Here is an 18,374-nt window from a genome sequence, read left to right on the forward strand (position 1 = left end):
GCTAACAACAGTTATGAATGGTTTCTTCTCAACATAATGGACGACACCATATAAGGTTTTATGAGTTTATAGAAAGACCACAAACATGGCCACTTGCCATTTCAGCCAAAGCCAAGACAGACCAAAGGTTTACCTGGGTAAATTAGAACCCGTAGGCGTGGCTTATTTACCATTCTGCCCTCTTCCAATATAAACTGAATTCTTACCTGTATTCGAGAGATGCTTCATGAACCACCTCCAGAACGCAAGCTTGTTTGCCTTGTGCTTCTGTTTTAAATAAACCACGTGTTGAGCATTTACCGCTTTGAGTCATACCTAGCCCGAGACTACCATACCACAGAGGATCAAAGTAGTTTTTCATCAAACTGCAGTCTGTCTTGATAGCCTCTACAACGGTACAAGAATCATAGAAACTGTACCACTGAAATCGAGCATGCTTTTTTATTTTTCTTCTTCTTGTAACCAGCGTTAGCAAAAATACAGGTGATTCAGGCCTTCATAAACCCTTTACTTAGGTGGAGTAGAATAACAAATTCCTTCAAGGGCCCCATCGCCAAATACATTTGGTCCATGATTAACTTGGATTCTAGTGTTGAGCTATCAGACAGATTGCACAAGCTCTCATTTTAGCCGAAGCTCAAACACCAGCACTTGATATGTATATGTATATACTGTATGCATTACCAAATAGCACATGTTTACCACCCTATGTATTCCAAAGCCTACATCAGAGCAAACTGTTGTCTGCTGGTGTCAACAAAATGAATGAGATACATTAGATACATACATTACAATGCAGTAATAGTATATGCTAAAGCTTTGGCGTGTTCCTTGTTATTCCTTGCTATGGGCGCTTGCAAGTAGTTTAAAGTGGGGCCAGAGTTATCCACATGAGTGATTGGCAGAGGAAGGTCTGTGACAAGGTTATGTTTCATATAGATGTGCATGTTGAGTCAGGGTTTGAGTTGGGAGGTTTTTGGTCGATTAATTCTCACTCCCACACAGAGCCAGCAGGATCTTCTCATAGTCTCCCTTTGTGTCATCCTGGAAAAGACAAGATCAGTTAAATGTTTAACACACCCATTCACTTGTGTAATCCTTTTAAAAGTTTGAGGAAACAGTTGGGAAATCTATGAACTATATCGTCATGAAAAAGTTTGGCGTTTCATCATCAGTGAAAAGGAACAAACAGCCCACAAAGCATAGCTGAAATGCCGTTTGCGATAGCATCATTCTGTTCATTAAGGCTTACCAGAATCTCCTGATAGAGGGTTTTTCCGTAGTCTTTCTTGTAGGCGTCTTTTATCCGTTTCATGTCGATCTCAGAGCGGCTCACCATAATGCGGGTCAGGATTTTGGTCCGGGTTCCCTTACCCTTTAAAGAGTGGAGGAGAGAGAGAGAGAGAGAGAGAGAGAGAGAGAGAGAGAGAGAGAGAGAGAGAGAGAGAGAGAGAGAGAGAGAGAGAGAGAGAGAGAGAGAGAGAGAGAGAGAGAGAGAGAGAGAGAGAGAGAGAGAGAAACAGAGAGAGAGAGAGAGACAGATACAGACATACAGACAGAGACACAGAGAGACAGAGAAAGATGCAGTCTTGAGATCCAGGAAGTGTCTTAAGTACCTTGGTGGTTTTCTCCTGCATATTGTGAGACCCACATACCTTCATGGCCAGGTTGAGCCTTTCAGCAAAGAATGCGGGCTTGTTCCCAGCACATTTGACTGCATGGGAGAAATGGAGTGTGTTTAAACCTGCACAATTTTACCTTGAGAAATATCAGTGTCTTAGTCTTCTCATTATGAATAATGTTAATGCCATACATTGCCAAAGAAAATAAACAGAAAGATAAAGAGAAAAAAAAAAAACAAGGCAAGATAAAGAGCAGAAATGGCATTCAGCTATTCCGATTACAATGTTCAAAAGGTATCTCTATCTTTTCCATATGATTGAATCCCGGTTTCAAGCACATTTATTCAATAACAAAATTCATATATTCATACAAGCATTACCTGAATATATGAATTATTGAAGAATATGCGAGACCCAGGAATAATCTGGCTTCCTACCTACTGCTGTAAGACAACTCTCAATGTCTCCCTTCATCTCCAGATCAATAGCTTTGGACACGTCCACCTTGCTGTACTTGGAGTATCTGTCAAACACTGCGAAAAGAGAGCCAAAGAGATTGTGAACACATTGAGTTTGACAAAAAAAAATGTTTGGCATGTAGCACAACAACCACAGCGATGACGGCAGCAAGGGACAGCCAACCTTTGCGGAGATGAGCGCCGCTCCTGGAGGTCAGGATGTCGATGAAGACCGAGGCGTCCGTGCCCTTCCTCTGCTCGCCCGCAGCGTACAGAGCTCTTGCGTCGCTGTCGGCCAGCTCGTCATTCACTCCCTCAGTCCTCCCGGCCTGCAAGCCACAAAACGATATGATAAACACAGGCTCTGCACCGAGTTAAGTGCAAAGAGCTCCAACACAGACACCCACAATAGGCCTGTTCAATTTCCATTGAACAGGCCTTGGGTTCATGACTCATGTAAACCCAACTGCAGCCCATGGAGGTTATCCGACATCCTCTTCATAATTATGTAAACATTCCATTATTTGACGACATGGCTGTTTCCATTATACTCCTCCCCCCGAAGTCATTCTGCCCATAATTCAGTTCAGCCTCACAAAACAAAATTGCACAAATTTGGGGTTGTTATGCATGAGGTATTACTTGCAAACCACAAAGGATGATAATCAGTTGAAAATATCACCAGGCCACAAAGGATCAAGAACAAGACAAATCATATGCAACACCTGAATAGTCAACTCATTAAATACATTATATTTGACTTTATTTTGTGTTCATTGTTCGCCCAAAGCCTCTGAAAGATTGACATATTTCTGCTTTACCACTGTAATGTAAAATATCCATCGACCAAAACATGCAGACGTACTTTGCACAGTGTGAGGAGAGCGTTCCGGAAGTCTCCGCTCGTGTCCGACTTGATGTCAGCCTCCAGTTGCTTCTTGTTTGCTGAGAGAAGAGGAGTCAGAACAATGATAATGAAGCGCGTACAGTATTTTAGATTAATGCATACATATTATGAGGCATCATTATTAGTTATTAGTTCCTTTTTTTTTCCCGCTGTTTATATGCTGCTTACACTGTTAACATGTTGCTACAGCATACTTGTGATATATATTTATCCTTGCTTTTTGCTATTTATTACTTTTTAAAGCACATTGCATCATCTTTCATTTTTTGTCTTATATCGCACTCCTTCTACGGCACTGTCACTTTCACGATTCACTGCATAATTGTATTTGACAAATACATTGTCTTGAATCTTCCTGAATCCTGAATCTTAATGTTACAATGGTGCGTTGTGTTGTAACAGTTATGGTTTTGCTCTGTATTCTTCATGCATTTGTATTTTTTGTGCACACCTTCCATGTACGCTACTTTGATGGCCTCCATCTCGCGGTTGGTTCTTGAGGCCATGACCTCGATGAGAGTGTCCTCGTCTGTGCCCAGACCCTGGGAGAGATGAGACGGTAGGACAGGGTGGGGGGGGAGGAAGGAAGGCATGAAGGCCGCAGAGGAAGGCAGGGTAAGCCCTTTCAGATCATCTCAGAACAGTTTCTTTTTTGAACTTCCAACGCCAGCAGGACGGCGGAGTGTACTTCAAATTACATTTCTGCATGTCTGCCTTTGTGTGTGTCCGTATTGAATGTAGTCTTCATATGAGTGTGTTCACTGCAAATACAGAGTGTTTCTTTATTTTTTCTAGGTTCAGCGCAGCATTAGTTTCAAGAGCAGATGAGAAACGAGTTAAAGTTGAGCATTGACATCAAACAAAACTATCTTCCCTGAAGCTTCAATAGCTCAATCGAAACTCTGAGTGTGAGTGTGAGCGTGTGCGTGTGCGTGTGCGTGTGTGTGTGTGTACCTTCATGGATTGTTTGAGCAGATGGGCGTCATACTGTGCTGGTGTCTTCAGCAGAGCCAGCACCACTTCCTCCAGGTCCCCCTTCAACGCAGACTTCAGCGCAGTCTCTAGGGGCTACCGACACATCAAGGACCATCAACCCAAAGTCTCTCTGTGCGTCTGTCTGTCTGTCTGTGTGTGTGCGTGCATATGCGTGTGCGTATTGTAGGTATGAACATGTTCATAACATTGCTTGGTGATACACAATGAGCAAAAATATGTAAGAGAACGAGCAAGTTGCCAAAGAAGAACCACAGGCTGGTGGTTCTCGTCAACGTTGGTGAGCAGGCTAGCCATTAGAGCCACCACACAGTCCCAAACAACATCGCTATAACGTCTACATAGTAACAGCCTGTCTCTCTCCGCACCTTGCCGCTGGCGCGCTGGTAGGCCTCCTGGATCTTCTGCCTCTGCTCGTTGCTCCTCTTAACCAGGACATCGATGATGGTGTTCTCATCCACACCTGGGAAAATAAACATTTATAAATACTAGTGCTGTCAGTTTAACGCGTTATTAACGGCGTTAACGCAAACCAATTTTAACGGCGTTAATTTTTTTATCGCGCGATTAACGCTCTTTTGGTTTGGCAAACATTGTCGTTTTTTCACCTGCTGTCTAGCAACAACTAGTCACTTAAGAAAAACTCCAAAACCATACCGGATCTAGCTACACCGGAAACAAAACAACAAGCACGCCGCACAAAAACTCCTTAAAAGTGTGTGTGTGTTTGTGTGTCACTCTGTTTGAGCCTGGTACTAGAGTTCAATGTTGTCATTAGCTGACATTGTCATTACCTCTTTCCGACCAATCGCAGTTCAAGGACCACCTGGGCTGTACCACTTCGGAAGGGGCCGCTCAGTTACTCCCCTCTAGACAAAATCGACTTGGTTGCGACGTTGACAGTTTTTGAGTGTTACGGCTGTTGAGTGAGTGAGAGGTTGTGGGCGCACAGCTCAGGCTGTCGGACGGCGCTGCAAGAAACTTTTATAAACGCAATATTGTTATCCCGCAGTAATCAGCCCCATAGCCCCGAAACGTTAACGGCCCACCCCAGCTCTCCCGATTACCACTCCGCCGCCGTGTGTGTGTGTAGGTGTTATTCGATAGCCTGGTAATGTGTATAGGCCTTCGTACGGTAGGAATATTCATGCTGGTTTAAATAATAAATGTTATAGTATTTCCCACCTTTAATGAGCAAGAGTTTTGTTCGAAAGTTCAGTGATTGAAACAAATAAAAGCCTGGGCTATTGAAGTTTTACGGTAGGCCTACCACTGTCATGCACCTCCCTGATGTCAAGTGGACCGGGTTGAATTCACTGCGGGTCTCTTCTTATATTCATCTTACCAAATATATTTTATTACTGTCCTTCTCAACACTCTTATCTAATTAAAAGGCTAGCAGCACGAAATCAAGGGATATTTAGTGTATAAAGAAATGTGCAATTAATCGCGATTAATCGCGAGTTAACTATGACATTGATGCGATTAATCGCGATTAAATATTTTAATCGCTTGACAGCACTAATAAATACAGATCACTTGATGTGTGTGTACCACCTAAAATAATTAAATAAATAATGTTATTCAGTATAAATAACAAGCTATTAGTATTTCTCTATAATGAGACTCATAATCATGCTCTCTTGAGTCCTAATTAAAGATTCACTTCTCACTGGTAGTTTTGTGAACTAGCAATGATCCTTGTTGAACAGCAGAGGGCAATATTGTTCTTTAAATGAAAACCAGAACTTCACTTGTGAAATCTGATGTTTCTAGTGCTTAAACACGCACACATTCCGCTACAGTCTGGTTGTGTGTGTGTGTGTGTGTGTGTGTGTGTGTGTGTGTGTGTGTGTGTGTGTGTGTGTGTGTGTGTGTGTGTGTGTGTGTGTGTGTGTGTGTGTGTGTCTGCATGTGTGTGTGCATATCTGCATGAGTATGTGTGTGTGTGTGTCTTTGTATACAATTTATCACAGTTTACCCTTTGCCTTGATGGCCTTTTCCAAGACTCCGGCGTCTCCCTCTGGGCTGAAATGGAGCGCTGGGGTGACTGTACCCTCGTTCTTCAGAGTCTGAGAGATACAGTAATGTCCGTTAGTTTACAGTAACAGACTATTAGAGAGAGACAGAGACAGAGACAGAGAGACGTGTGCTCCGGGAGTTCACTTAAAGAAGCCAAGGAAACAAGTGAAAAGTACACAGGGAGTGGCCTCAGATTCCTGCCCTGATGAGTCACGTTTACACAAGACTAAGTAAGGGCATTTTCTCACTATTTGCGTAAACTCTGAACCTTCAAAACTGCCTTTCTTTCACTGGTTCAAGATATGGAAGTGAGGAAAGGGTTTTTATTTTGTTGTTTTTTTACATAATATCACGGATAATCATGGACACCATCATCACTGCTTCCCCATATAACTGTACAGTAACACACCCTCTTGCTACTTCCCTCTTCCACAACCCCATTCGCCTCGACTGCGTAGAAGTTTCCATCTCAACCAACCACAGGAAGAGAAGGGAAAAAAACAGAAAATAGTCACTCAGAAGTGTGTGTATGTGTGTGTGTGCGCGCGCGCGTGTGTCTGTGTGTCTGTGTGTCTGTGTGTGTGTGTGTGTGTGTGTGTGTGTGTGTCAGGGGCCGGCCCCTGGAAGCTGGAAGCAGATTGCTACCTACTGAGTCATCAGGCAGGCCCAGATAAACCGACTGCTGCAGGAAAGCTTGGACGAACATGGTGGAGTCGGACACAAACTGAAGGAAAGAGTCGTTCACAATGTAATAGATTAGATAAGGATAGTCCATCATAGTAGTGATAATGTTTAATCATGTTAAATGAACCGTCTTAAATATAAGCTAACATAACAATGGAAGAGTAAAGAGAAGTTAAAAGTTAAGATTCACATCGCAGATGCTATATTTATTTATTGTTGTATCATTTTGCATAGCATACTATGGTGATAAAGTCGGGATCTGAATCGAGCTGGACCTAATTATAAGTCTGAGGATAGCTCTAGGTTACTGCTCTGTAATCTCTGTTATTTATTCTTCATTATCAGGTAGCATGCACCTAATCCCTTCCCCGGATCCGGACACACCTTGTTCTGACACAACCAGGCTACACTTTGACTTGCATCGCTTCAGTTCCCGTATAATCTCGAGTCCAATAAAACGAGTCCGCTATGCGCTCTGAATCAACAGTAGGCTGCTACAGTAGAAGTCTCTTAACCACACCCACTCAACTTCAACGTTAGTGTTCCGCGTTCACCACATAAAGAAGAAAGAAATATCGGCACTCTGTATCGAACTGCGAAACGATACTAACTAAAGCAGAAATAAAAAATAGTAGTGTTCTATGTTGATTTTTGTAGAAAAGTGGTTGTACTCACTGCGTGGGTTAGGAGGAAATAGTGTTGGTAGGACTTTCAGGGGAGGAGTAGCGGCAGCAGCATCATATTTATACCCGTGTTTAACCACACCTAGCGACAGGGCGCAGCCCAGTCGCGGTCATTGGCCGGGCGCGGTGCTTCCGTCGGCCGAGACGGGGAATTCTCCATCGTCGGCTACGCAAGTTATGCACTGATTCTATTCTTTGAAGAGAATTTACGATAAAATAAAAATGTTATACAAATAAATATTTTGAATGGTTACTGAGTCATTCATGCAAAATGAATATGGAACTTTATCATGTCGGGCTTTTCTCAAAGAAGTATTTAATTCACCGCGTTTGGAAGGCGATCATGATGTGCGTCTAGGTGGAAGTGATAGTTTAGTCCTCGTCTTATTGTAATGACAAAAGACAAGTAGGCCAATGCGATGACTAAATTTAATCAAATGCCATTACAAATCTGTAAAAAAGAAATGAAATAAAAGGTAGACAATGAACAACTAAACCAGATTATTATATTATATATATATTCTGGATGATGTCAGCGTCAAGTCAAGTTCTTTTATTGTCAAATGCACAATTTAAGGCCAGCCCCCAGAGTTAGATTTATGGAAGCCTTTCAATTCAAAAAGACGAATGCATTACATATTGATGAAAGAATGATCAGAATGTAATGTTAATCATCTGTTTAGGGAAACAAAAATTGTATGAAAGCTTTAGTAAAAAGGGATATGGTACCTTAAATATTACAGGTGACATATTCTTCAATAGATTATAGCATCCATTCAAAGCAATGGAAATTAGAAATACATTGAATTGTAGAGTCAGTCTATATGTGTGTTCAGTTTCACTTAGTGTCCAGTTACAATCTCTATGTCACACACACAAACAAACACACACACACACGCACTAATGAACACACACGCCAATCACATGCCCGAAAACACACACAGATACACAATATGCAGGGGAAACTTGAGGCCTAAAGCATTTCTTTATGTGTTTGTTTGTTTGTGCGTGTGTTTGCGTGTGTGTGTGTGTGTGTGTGTCTGTGTGTGTGTGTGTGCTTGCGTGCATGCTACGTGCGTGCGAGTGCGTGTGTGTGTGCGTGCATGCGTCTGTGTGTGCGTGTGTGTGTGTGTGACCCAGAATCCTGGATGAAACCTCATCTCCCAGGGGTTAATATTTAAAGAGTGTTGAGAGTTTGGTTGCTGGTCGGCCAAGCTCTGACCAACTCTCCCAGCTCTGTCCCTAAACCAGTAGCTGGGGACAACAGCAGGTAGACAGCCGGCTCTCAGAACCACTCGGAAGCACAGGTAAGGGCCGAGATGTCTGTCTGCATGTCTGTCAGGGCCGAAATATTTGGTATAATCAATCCTGTGGGATGAGAGATGTGATTAGGTTAGTCATGATTTCTCGCGCTTATCCTTTGTTTACTCTTCTGGGCGTGTATTCATCAATTTATGAGATATTTCTTATCACCGTAAGGGAATCACTTCAGGGTTCGAAGGCCAGTGGGCATGATGTGTGGTTCCAACTGACAAATACACATTCCCTCTGCGTTATCAGGGACCTACTTTAAGGGTCAAGTTATTATGAGTAATTGTGAGTCAGTTGATGTTGGAGTGAGATTGAATCGATAGTTATTTGACTTGGACTGGCAGAATGCCTATCTAAAGGGTTCAGAACAGACACTGTGTTGAATTATCGCTATCTTCTGTAACCAATTGTTTTTTAAAATGCGCAGATGCCCATAGTTGGCTTGGAGTCAAATGTGGGTGCCGTTCCATGAGGGGAATGCTAGGCCTGCTTTCTTCAACATCTGAAAATAGTTTTGCTAAACATAGACACAAAGTAGAAACAAAACAAACAATTGAATCGAGAAATAATTCTATATATTTATTAATAAATGTGTCATTTTAACATTAATGAATTAATACATTTTAGCACGAATGCTACCTTTCATAGCGTCCATAAAGAGCCACGCACTCAGCATGTACGTGAATTCAGCCGGACAAGAGAGCGGCTCCCTGGCACTCACCTTCCTGGGGAAGAAGGTGGGAAGAAACCACGCAGTGGCTCCTGCAGGCCAACAGCGTGAGTACACACACACACACACACACTCGCGCGCACACACACACACACACACACACACACACACACACACACACACGCACGCACACACGCACACACAAGTATAAACTTTCATGTGCACACTCACACACTGTCAAACGCATCCACACACACACATACACACCTACATGCACACACACCACACACACAGACACAAACACATGCATACACTCTCACACACCCTGATGTACCCACACAAACACACAGACACACACACACACACATGCATACCCTCTCACAAACTGGCATGCACCCACACGCAAACACACACACAATGACTGATAAATGTCATGATACATTGTGCAGCAGTAGTTAAACATTGTGTTCCATAGTTTAATGTAATGCTACAATAACATGTTGGTTCTTTTGACCTTGGAGAAAGGGTTGGGTGGAGAGCTCAAATATTTCAGATGTTGGGCTCCAGTCGACTGCAGACAGTACAGCAGACAATTCATCTTAAGATAGCAGAGCACAGTGTTCTCGATTTGGAACCAGATGTCAACGCTAGACGTGGACAGGTGGCGAACAGACTACTGTGGGGATACTGATGTCTACTGGTTACGTAGTGAAGTACATTTCTGTGCATGTTTCCATCTGTGCGAAAATTTGCTGCTTATTTGGGTTAGGGTTAGGGTTAGGGTTAGGTTTAGGGTTAGGCTTTGTGGTGCAACTTACATTTACATTGACATTACATTACATTACATAATGAATAGAGACATAGTATGAGTGAGGAAATGAATCTCACCTTGTGAAAACATAGATTTCACAAAATGTTGTTTATTTTGTTTTGTCCAAACAAAATCCCTTCTCCTTGATTTGTCTCCGACACCTGGAAGGAAACATAAACCGATGTTCTTATTTACCTTATTCACCCTGTCCTGATTTGTGCGCAGGCGCCTGGGAGACGACCAACAGGTCCTCAGAAGTCGAGGAGTCCACCGTCTCTTCGAGGGTGGTGCACGCTCCGGTGGCGGCGGCCATCTTGGAGGACCTACCTGGCAGCGTGCCAGACCTGAGAGAGGATTCCCGGCGCCTGGCGGCCTGTCCGGTTTACAGCACACACATCCAGCAGAACCCAGATAACACCGCAGGTCAGCCACACACACACGCACACGCACACACGCGCACACACGTGCACACATCCACCAGAACCCAGATAACACCGCAGGTCAGCAACACACACGCACACACGCACACACGTGCACACATCTACCAGAACCCAGATAACACTGCAGGTCAGCCACACACACACGCACACGCCCACACACACACACACATCCACCAGAACCCAGATAACACTGCAGGTCAGCCACACACGCACACGCCCACGCACACGCCCACATGCACATACACACATTAATATTAGTAGATGCAAACCAAGGGAATAACTCGTCAATAGTATGGAAGGTAATGCAATGCAAAAAATGACACCCAAACAACATAAACACTGTTTCTAACTAGGGTGTGCTTAAAGTGTGAATGGCCTCATGTATCTACCCTTGCCTTACCCTGTTCCCGTTAGAGAAGACCAATTTATTTGTATCGTCGCCCCACAGATTATCTCCAGTCATGATGTCATTCTCTTTTTCCAAACACAGGTGTTTCTAGGAGTAACACGCCCCGCCCACATTCCACACATGGAAGGGTGGGGTTGGGGATGTTGTAATAGCAGCAGCATAAAACTGAGTGTGTCTTTTAAAGCCAAAGCCAATGTAACCGTCCAAATCAGTTTAAACAGGTATAATTAGCATATTATGAATATTATGGTCCACACTTGACCCCAGATTAGAATGCTGAAGTTAGCAATGTTTTGGCCTTTCTGTGTGTTGTTCTCTGTCAGTGCTATTCCATGCAGCAACACCCCTGTAAATACTATGCAGTACCCTGCATGTTATCCATGTTTTCTGTTCTTTATCAAAATAAAAGCTTAAAATCCATTTTAAACTGCATGAATTAAATGACTAAAAGTTTGCTCACTGGAATTATTGTGCTTTTTTTTGACTTTATGTAATAAACTGTATGCGTTAAAAAACAATAAAACAATTCTAAATATCTATTTAAACCAGTGTGCTTAATTTTCTATGCATTATATTTATATAACCTCAATAATAGATTGGAGCCATTATAGAGAAGCTAAAGAAAGTAGCTACAGTAGCTCAGCTATAACTGGACAGTATTTTGTAAAAACGGCTGATGTCCATGTTTCATTTTATGGTGGAGTCGCAAACAGGACGATAGCATATCAAACAGACAAGTCAAATAGAAGTCAAATAGATCACACAGACTCTCTTAGAAATGTCCACACGTTTATACAAGCTCTATTTACAGTATAATCCAATTACAAATAAGGACATTAATGCTGTTGAATCAATGCGTGGACTAAATTTAAATGTTTTACATTTCATTAAACTTAATATAGTTTTAACGATCAAAACCCTTCCTCTGGGCATTGCATCCCTAGTGTACTGTGTGTTGTATTGATTCATAGTACGGTCATGTTTGCCGTATTGTCTCTAGTAGCTGCTCAGCACAAAGCCTCGTGGATGCAGAAGTGGACCTCGTTCCGCAGTTGGGTCTCAGCCGGTCACAGGACACAGGAAGACGATCAAGGTGAGCCACACTAATTCAAGGTGCTTGTGGCAAATTGCTGCATTATTTTTGGGTTTCCTTCCCAGTGTTAAAGGTTGATATATTATGCAATATCCTGCTTCGGCAAGTTTCATTATGCTTGGTGTTATAACCAATGGAAAATTGGAGAATCAACCCATTTTTCTATTCAGTATTTACACTAATAGGTCAATCATTCTCAGCCTTAGAATGACAAAATCTCAAAAGTCGCTGTCCTATTTACAAATCAGTCAGAGACCCTACACGCAATACTTTTCTCATCATTATTAAGTTCCAACATTTTTGTTGAAACTGGTGAATATTCTTTTTATGGTTGTCAACTATGGTTGTCCATGAAGCTATTATGAAGCCGTCTATGGCGGCACTCGGCATCACTCCTCATAAGCCTGATTAACTCCACCATGCTCCTCCCCAGTTGTGGAGGAGGAGGCCTCAGAGGACGTGAGGATCTACATCCCTTATGAGTCTGCTGAGCTGTGCATCACTCAGGTGACCGCGTTGCGCCACACCCTGCCCAGCGCACACACCTGAGATACGAAGGGAGTCAAGTTGAATCAAACTGTCCCCACCCAATAGTGTCGTGACTTGTAAGAATGACTAATTTCTTGTATAGTTATAAGGATGTTTAAATCCGTCTTTAGGATTACCCAAAGAGTAGACTCATGGGGATACACATGTTTATGCAATAGATATGAAAATATGTTTAATAGAAATGGTTTTCATCCAGCATTCTAGACCATCTTGTGACCACAAAACCTAGCTTGTGTCCTGGAGGGGCATGACGTTCAGGGCAGGCACAAGACAATGAAGGGATTATGTTGTTCTCTCTGGCTCTCTCACATGGTCGCCAAGATAAGTCCCCCGTCCTAGAAGGTATCTCACCCTGCAACACCCTGTGCATTGTTGGCATAAACACAACGCCGCTGAGAAGTGTGTGTGTGTATGTGTGGGTGCTTGAGTGTGTATGTACATGTCTATGTATGTGCATGTATGTGTGAGTGTGTGTGTTGAAGTTCAAATGTATGTGTGTGTGTGTGTGTGTGTGTGTGTGTGTGTGTGTGTGTGTGTGTTTGTGCATGTGTCTGCTTACTGTGTGTGTGTGTGTGTGTGTGTGTGTGGGTGGGTGCTTGAGTGTGTATGTACATGTTTATGTATGTGCATGTATGTGTGAGTGCGTGTGTTGATGTTCAAATGTATGTGTGTGTGTGTGTGTGTGTGTGTGTGTGTGTGTGTGTGTGCGTGTGTGGGTGTTTGTGCATGTGTCTGGGTTACTGTGTGTGTGTGTGTGTGTGTGTGTGTGTGTGTGTGTGTGTGTGTGTGTGTGTGTGTGTGTGTGTTGTGTGTGTTAAAACAGATAGCCGAAGACATGGAGGCCATGAAGAACAGACACTTTGAAATGGTCAAAGAGCTGGAGGTGAACTTTCAGATCGCGGCTCGAGAAACCCAGGTGAGCTGCTGTATGTGTGTGTGTGTGTGTGTGTGTGTGTGTGTGTGTGTGTGTGTGTGTGTGTGTGTGTGTGAGTGTTTAGGCTTGTGCGTTCACATGTGTGTGCATTTGCCTTCTGTGTATGTGTGTGTGTGTGATCATAATCGTGCATGGGCATGTATGTGAGTGATTGTTCCATCTGGCATGTTTTTGTTTGAAGAACATCCCTAGAATGTGTGTGTGCACATACCTGTGTGTGCACAGGGCCCCGTGTCGCTCCACACCTGAAGGACGTAACAGTGGGGGGGGGGGGGGGGGGGGGTGCTTTTTCCTCCACCTGAACCTCCGCCGTCTGGTGTGCGTTCAGGAATGCGCCGTGCTGAAGGTCCGGGCCCACTACCAGAACAAGATGACCGCCCTGAAGACGATGCTGGCTCTGTATCAGGGGAAGGTGGAGCAGAAGGACACAGAGTGGCACCAGAAAGTCCTGGTACACCACAAACCAACACATCCCTGCACTCATCGCTCATCTGCCACCATGCTTGAATCGTCACTAGGGTTACGCCCTCTCCTCCCAACCATGGCACAGCCGCCATCACTCTCTGGCTTTGGAGCATCATTCACACATCAATCAGCTTCATCACCTGAAGTCACAGTGACTGTAACCATGAACTCACTCAACCAGTGTGCTAGACCGTACTGTGATCCTGACTATTGTTCATGTGTTGTTTTATGGCTTTTGCTTCAACTTGCATTCTTGGTGACGCACACTTGGTGTGTCACACAATCATCCAAGCTGAACCGGACAAGGAAGCTCGCTGCCTTTTACCGTAGCTGATGCTGCCACCGTACGGCCTCGGGGCAAAGGTTTAAAAATATTGACCGGGCGTTTGAGCAGGATGGTTTCCTCTTCCAATCCCTTTGCCTTAATTTAACCCAATCACTGATCTCTCCAGGCCCTGACAGCCCAGAGGGAGCAAATGCTGGTGGAGCAGGGAGTAGAGAGGAGGAGGTGCAAGGAGGAGGTGCAGCAATGGCACAGGGAGAAGGTATGTGTGGAGAAACAAACACAGACAGACAGACAGACAGACAGACAGACAGACAGACAGACCCCTAGACGCTGTCACCCCCTTGTGGCCTCATTACAGAATAAACATACACACAGCTCCTCTGAGACTCTGCTTGATCCTTATCACCTTCATCATATCATTTTCACCATCATCATCATCCTCACCATCATCATCATCATCATCATCAAATCTTCATCACTATTACCAAATATTCTCTGATTTTCTTTTTTTCAGAGCAAAATGCTTGAGGTCTTCTCCAGCCGCCTGGACCTCCTCCACAGCCACCAGGCCTCTAGTGAGCCTCCGATAGTATTCAGTGTGTCTTCACGTTGTGTCTTTGGGGTTTGCGTTCATATGTCTGAAACCTGTTACGATGCTGACCTCCAGCCCTCCAGGAGCTGCAGATGGCCAGACAGGAGGTCGGGAAGGTCCAAGAGATGTTGATCGCCGCACAGGAGCAACGACAGGAGGCGACCGAGGAAGGCGACTCCCCCGAGAACAATGAGGAGTCAGAAAACCCTGCGGTAGGTAAGGCCTCCGTTTCTTGTCTGAATATATTGTAACGCTGTATTTCAAAATGTTTCCGTAGAAAGTAAGAAATTATATGTGAACGTGCTATTAAAACCAACAGGAAATATCTCGTATTCTCAAAGTTTTCGTAAAATAATCGACAGGCCTGCAGTGAGCAGGAGCTGCCACTAGAGGGGGCTAACGCCCGCCTGGAAGAGCTGAAGGAGAGCCTGTACCAGAGGGAGCGTGAAATCACGGAGCTACTGGGGGCAGAGAGGAACCCCATCCCTCCGCCACCCTGCAGTACTCTGCTCCCCGTTCTCATCCAGAAGGTTTCATCTAGCAACTCTAATATTACAATTCTTTTCATTCATATTTGCCAAAATCATCCAAATGGGAATGTGTCTGGCATTCAGATATACTCACACATTAATAAACCCACACAAAGGTGAAGTTGTACCCATATGTGTTTCCCAGGCCCATGCGATCTGTCTAACCGTCCCAGAGGCCAGAACCCAGCTACAGCAGATGATTGAGGAGAATCAGGCTTCTTTGCTTCAAGCCAGAGACAAACTGGAGCAATTCAAGAAGACCAGAGAGGACCAAATACCCACCGAAGAAGAGACCGCCGACCCAACCGAGTCAGAAACTAACGTCATTGTCTTTATTGTTTTGTATTTTATTCACCCACAGAAACCTGATTTGAAGAATCAAGAGTCAATGCGGATTGCAACGATTGAGTGAAGACCCAAAGAGATAAACAGTTTAAAGACGGGTTACTTGCAACAGTGCTGTGTGTCATCAGAAAACAGAGAGGCTGATTCTACGTTGTTGTTTATTCCTCCCTGACAGGCTGTCTGCGTTGGAGGAGGCAGTGGGAGAGGGGGAGGTCATTCAGATGGCTCTCAACTACATTAGGACTGGAGGCATCCCTGTTAAGCGGGGTCAGTAAATACAATTTCAAATGTTTTACAGGGTTGTATATTGTTTTGGCTCAACAGAATGTATCACTTGGACCGTATATATTTCGGAACGAAAGGCCGAAAGCATCATTAGCGTTGTGTGCTCTGTGTTGACTGGCTGATCTGACCGAGTGGAACCCTCCCCTCTCCCTTGTTCCCAGAATGTGACGCAGTGGAGGCGGAGGCGCAGGGAGTGACGACTGTTGGCCAGCAGCTGCTGGGTCTGCAGGACCAGGTGAGTCTACCTGTTACCTCCAACCTGTCGATAACCAGATAGATGTTCTCAAAGTGTTTGGTATTTTAGAGATAGAGTATGTCAGGAAAATATTGGACGGTTGGTAGGAAGCAAGTTTTACTAGCAAGTAGCTACTAGTTTAAATGCACCCACACACACACGCACACACACACACAGGCACAGACACACATACACACACACACACACACACACACGCACACACACACACACAGATGAGTCTCTGTTCTTTATCCCTCCTGTGTCTTTAGTTGAAGCAGGTGAAAGAGGAGAACAAGAAGGTGATAGAGAATTACACAACCGAGAGAACCCTCCGGAAGAAGTTCTACAACATGGTGGAGGACATGAAAGGTGGACACAGAGAGAGAGAGAGAGAGAGAGAGAGAGAGAGAGAGAGAGAGAGAGAGAGAGAGACCCATCCTGGTCAACAAACCCTGGCTGCACTGGGGGTCACACATGTGATGACCTGTCACTCCCTCTGTGAACCCCGACCCCCGACAGGTAAGATCCGGGTGTTCTGTCGTATCCGGCCCGTGAACCGGACCGAGGCGGCTCAGGGGGGGGTCGTCGTGGTGGAGAAGCTGGACGATTACTCGGTTGCCGTGGAGACCCCCCGTGGACTGAGGGAGTTCCAGTTCGACCGGGTGTTCAGCGCTGAAAGCTCCCAGGAGGAGCTGTTCCAGGACACCCACAGGTGGGGGCTCCACCCTCTGCATCCTCTAGTGGGGGGGGGGGGGGGGGGGGGGGGGGGGGGGTAGTTAATGTGCCAAAGAAGGCTTGATCATTTTTAATGACAGCAATTTCTGGGAGTCGTGTTGTTGTTTATTGTGTTCTTCTCAATCAATCAATCCAGTCCAGCTGATTGAGAATCCTTTCTTAATCTGTGTTTCTTCATATCTACCGTAGACAGTCCCTCAGCGGTATAGTCGTCTAATTGACACGTACCCATAGTGAATCCACTCTGTGTGTGTCTATCCACTGTGTCCTGCAGAATGATCCAGTCGGCCATCGACGGCTTCAACGTGTGCATCTTTGCGTACGGCCAGACGGGCTCAGGCAAGACCTTCACCATGGTGGGAGACAAGGAATACCGGAGCCCGGGCATCATGCCCCGTGCCTTCACCGCCATGTTCGACATCATCAAGGACAACAGCACCCGGTTCGACTGCAAGGTGACACCAGGGCCCCCCCAGAGTCTGATTGGATTAAAAGATATCTAAAGGACATGGCAGCTTGGACTCAAACGTGTTGAATCAAATACAAACGCAGACAATACAAGATATCTTTCTAGGTTGTTTTTGCGTTCCTTTAAGGTTTAACTCATCTTAACTGTTGATTTATCTCTGCTTCTATCGTCTGCAATTATAAACTCCAAGTGCAGAATCAAAACCATGAAAGACTTCTGAAGAATTTGAAGGATATATATCTAGATTTCTTTTTGGCATCCCTTCATAACTTCTGCCCTCCACGCCACCAATAAACTCAAAAGGGTGGAGACCACACATTTAACTAAACATAGAAGATATCGGTCCATCTATATCATGTTTCATTCATCAGCTCATTTTATTTCTACTGTCTCTCTTATTCTCCAATCTCTACTGTATCTCTCCTATTCTCCACTCTCTACTGTGTCTCTGTTATTCTCTACTGTCTCTCTTATTCTCCAATCTGTACTGTGTCTCTCTTGTTCTCCACTCTCAACTGTCTCTCTTATTCTCCAATCTCTACTGTCTCTCTCTTAATCTCCAATCTCTATGGTGTGTCTCTGACCATTCACTCTCTCCTGTTTCTCTCCTGTTCTCTAATCTCTCCTGTGTCTCTCCTATTCTCTAATCTCTCCTGTGTCTCTCCTGGTCTCTAATCTCTCCTGAGTCTCTCCGGTGTCTCTCCTGTTGTCTAATCTCTCCTGTGTCTCTCCTGTTCTCTAATCTCTCCTGGTCTCTAATCTCTCCTGTGTCTCTCCTGTTCTCTAATCTCTCCTGTGTCCCTCCTGTTCTTTAATCTCTCCTGAGTCTCTCCTGTGTCTCTCCTG

At 44.5% G+C, this 18,374-nt stretch overlaps 1 protein-coding gene across 1 annotated transcript; it reads right to left on the minus strand.

Annotated features, from left to right (window-relative positions):
- Positions 1 to 427: 427 nt before the first annotated feature.
- Positions 428 to 7,430, minus strand: anxa1a (annexin A1a). Its single transcript, XM_079750696.1, has 12 exons — positions 7,362 to 7,430; positions 6,652 to 6,726; positions 5,962 to 6,052; positions 4,349 to 4,443; positions 3,942 to 4,055; positions 3,439 to 3,529; positions 2,946 to 3,025; positions 2,265 to 2,409; positions 2,060 to 2,155; positions 1,656 to 1,714; positions 1,253 to 1,375; positions 428 to 1,044 (listed from the first exon to the last, which is right to left on the minus strand). Exons 2-12 carry the CDS (start codon positions 6,706 to 6,708, stop codon positions 985 to 987), a joined length of 1,011 nt encoding a protein of 336 aa, XP_079606822.1. The 5' UTR covers positions 6,709 to 6,726; positions 7,362 to 7,430; the 3' UTR covers positions 428 to 984.
- Positions 7,431 to 18,374: the final 10,944 nt, after the last annotated feature.

The sequence above is a fragment of the Pollachius pollachius genome (genome assembly GCF_949987615.1).
Source record: "Pollachius pollachius genome assembly, chromosome: 1".
Classification (NCBI taxonomy): domain Eukaryota; kingdom Metazoa; phylum Chordata; class Actinopteri; order Gadiformes; family Gadidae; genus Pollachius; species Pollachius pollachius.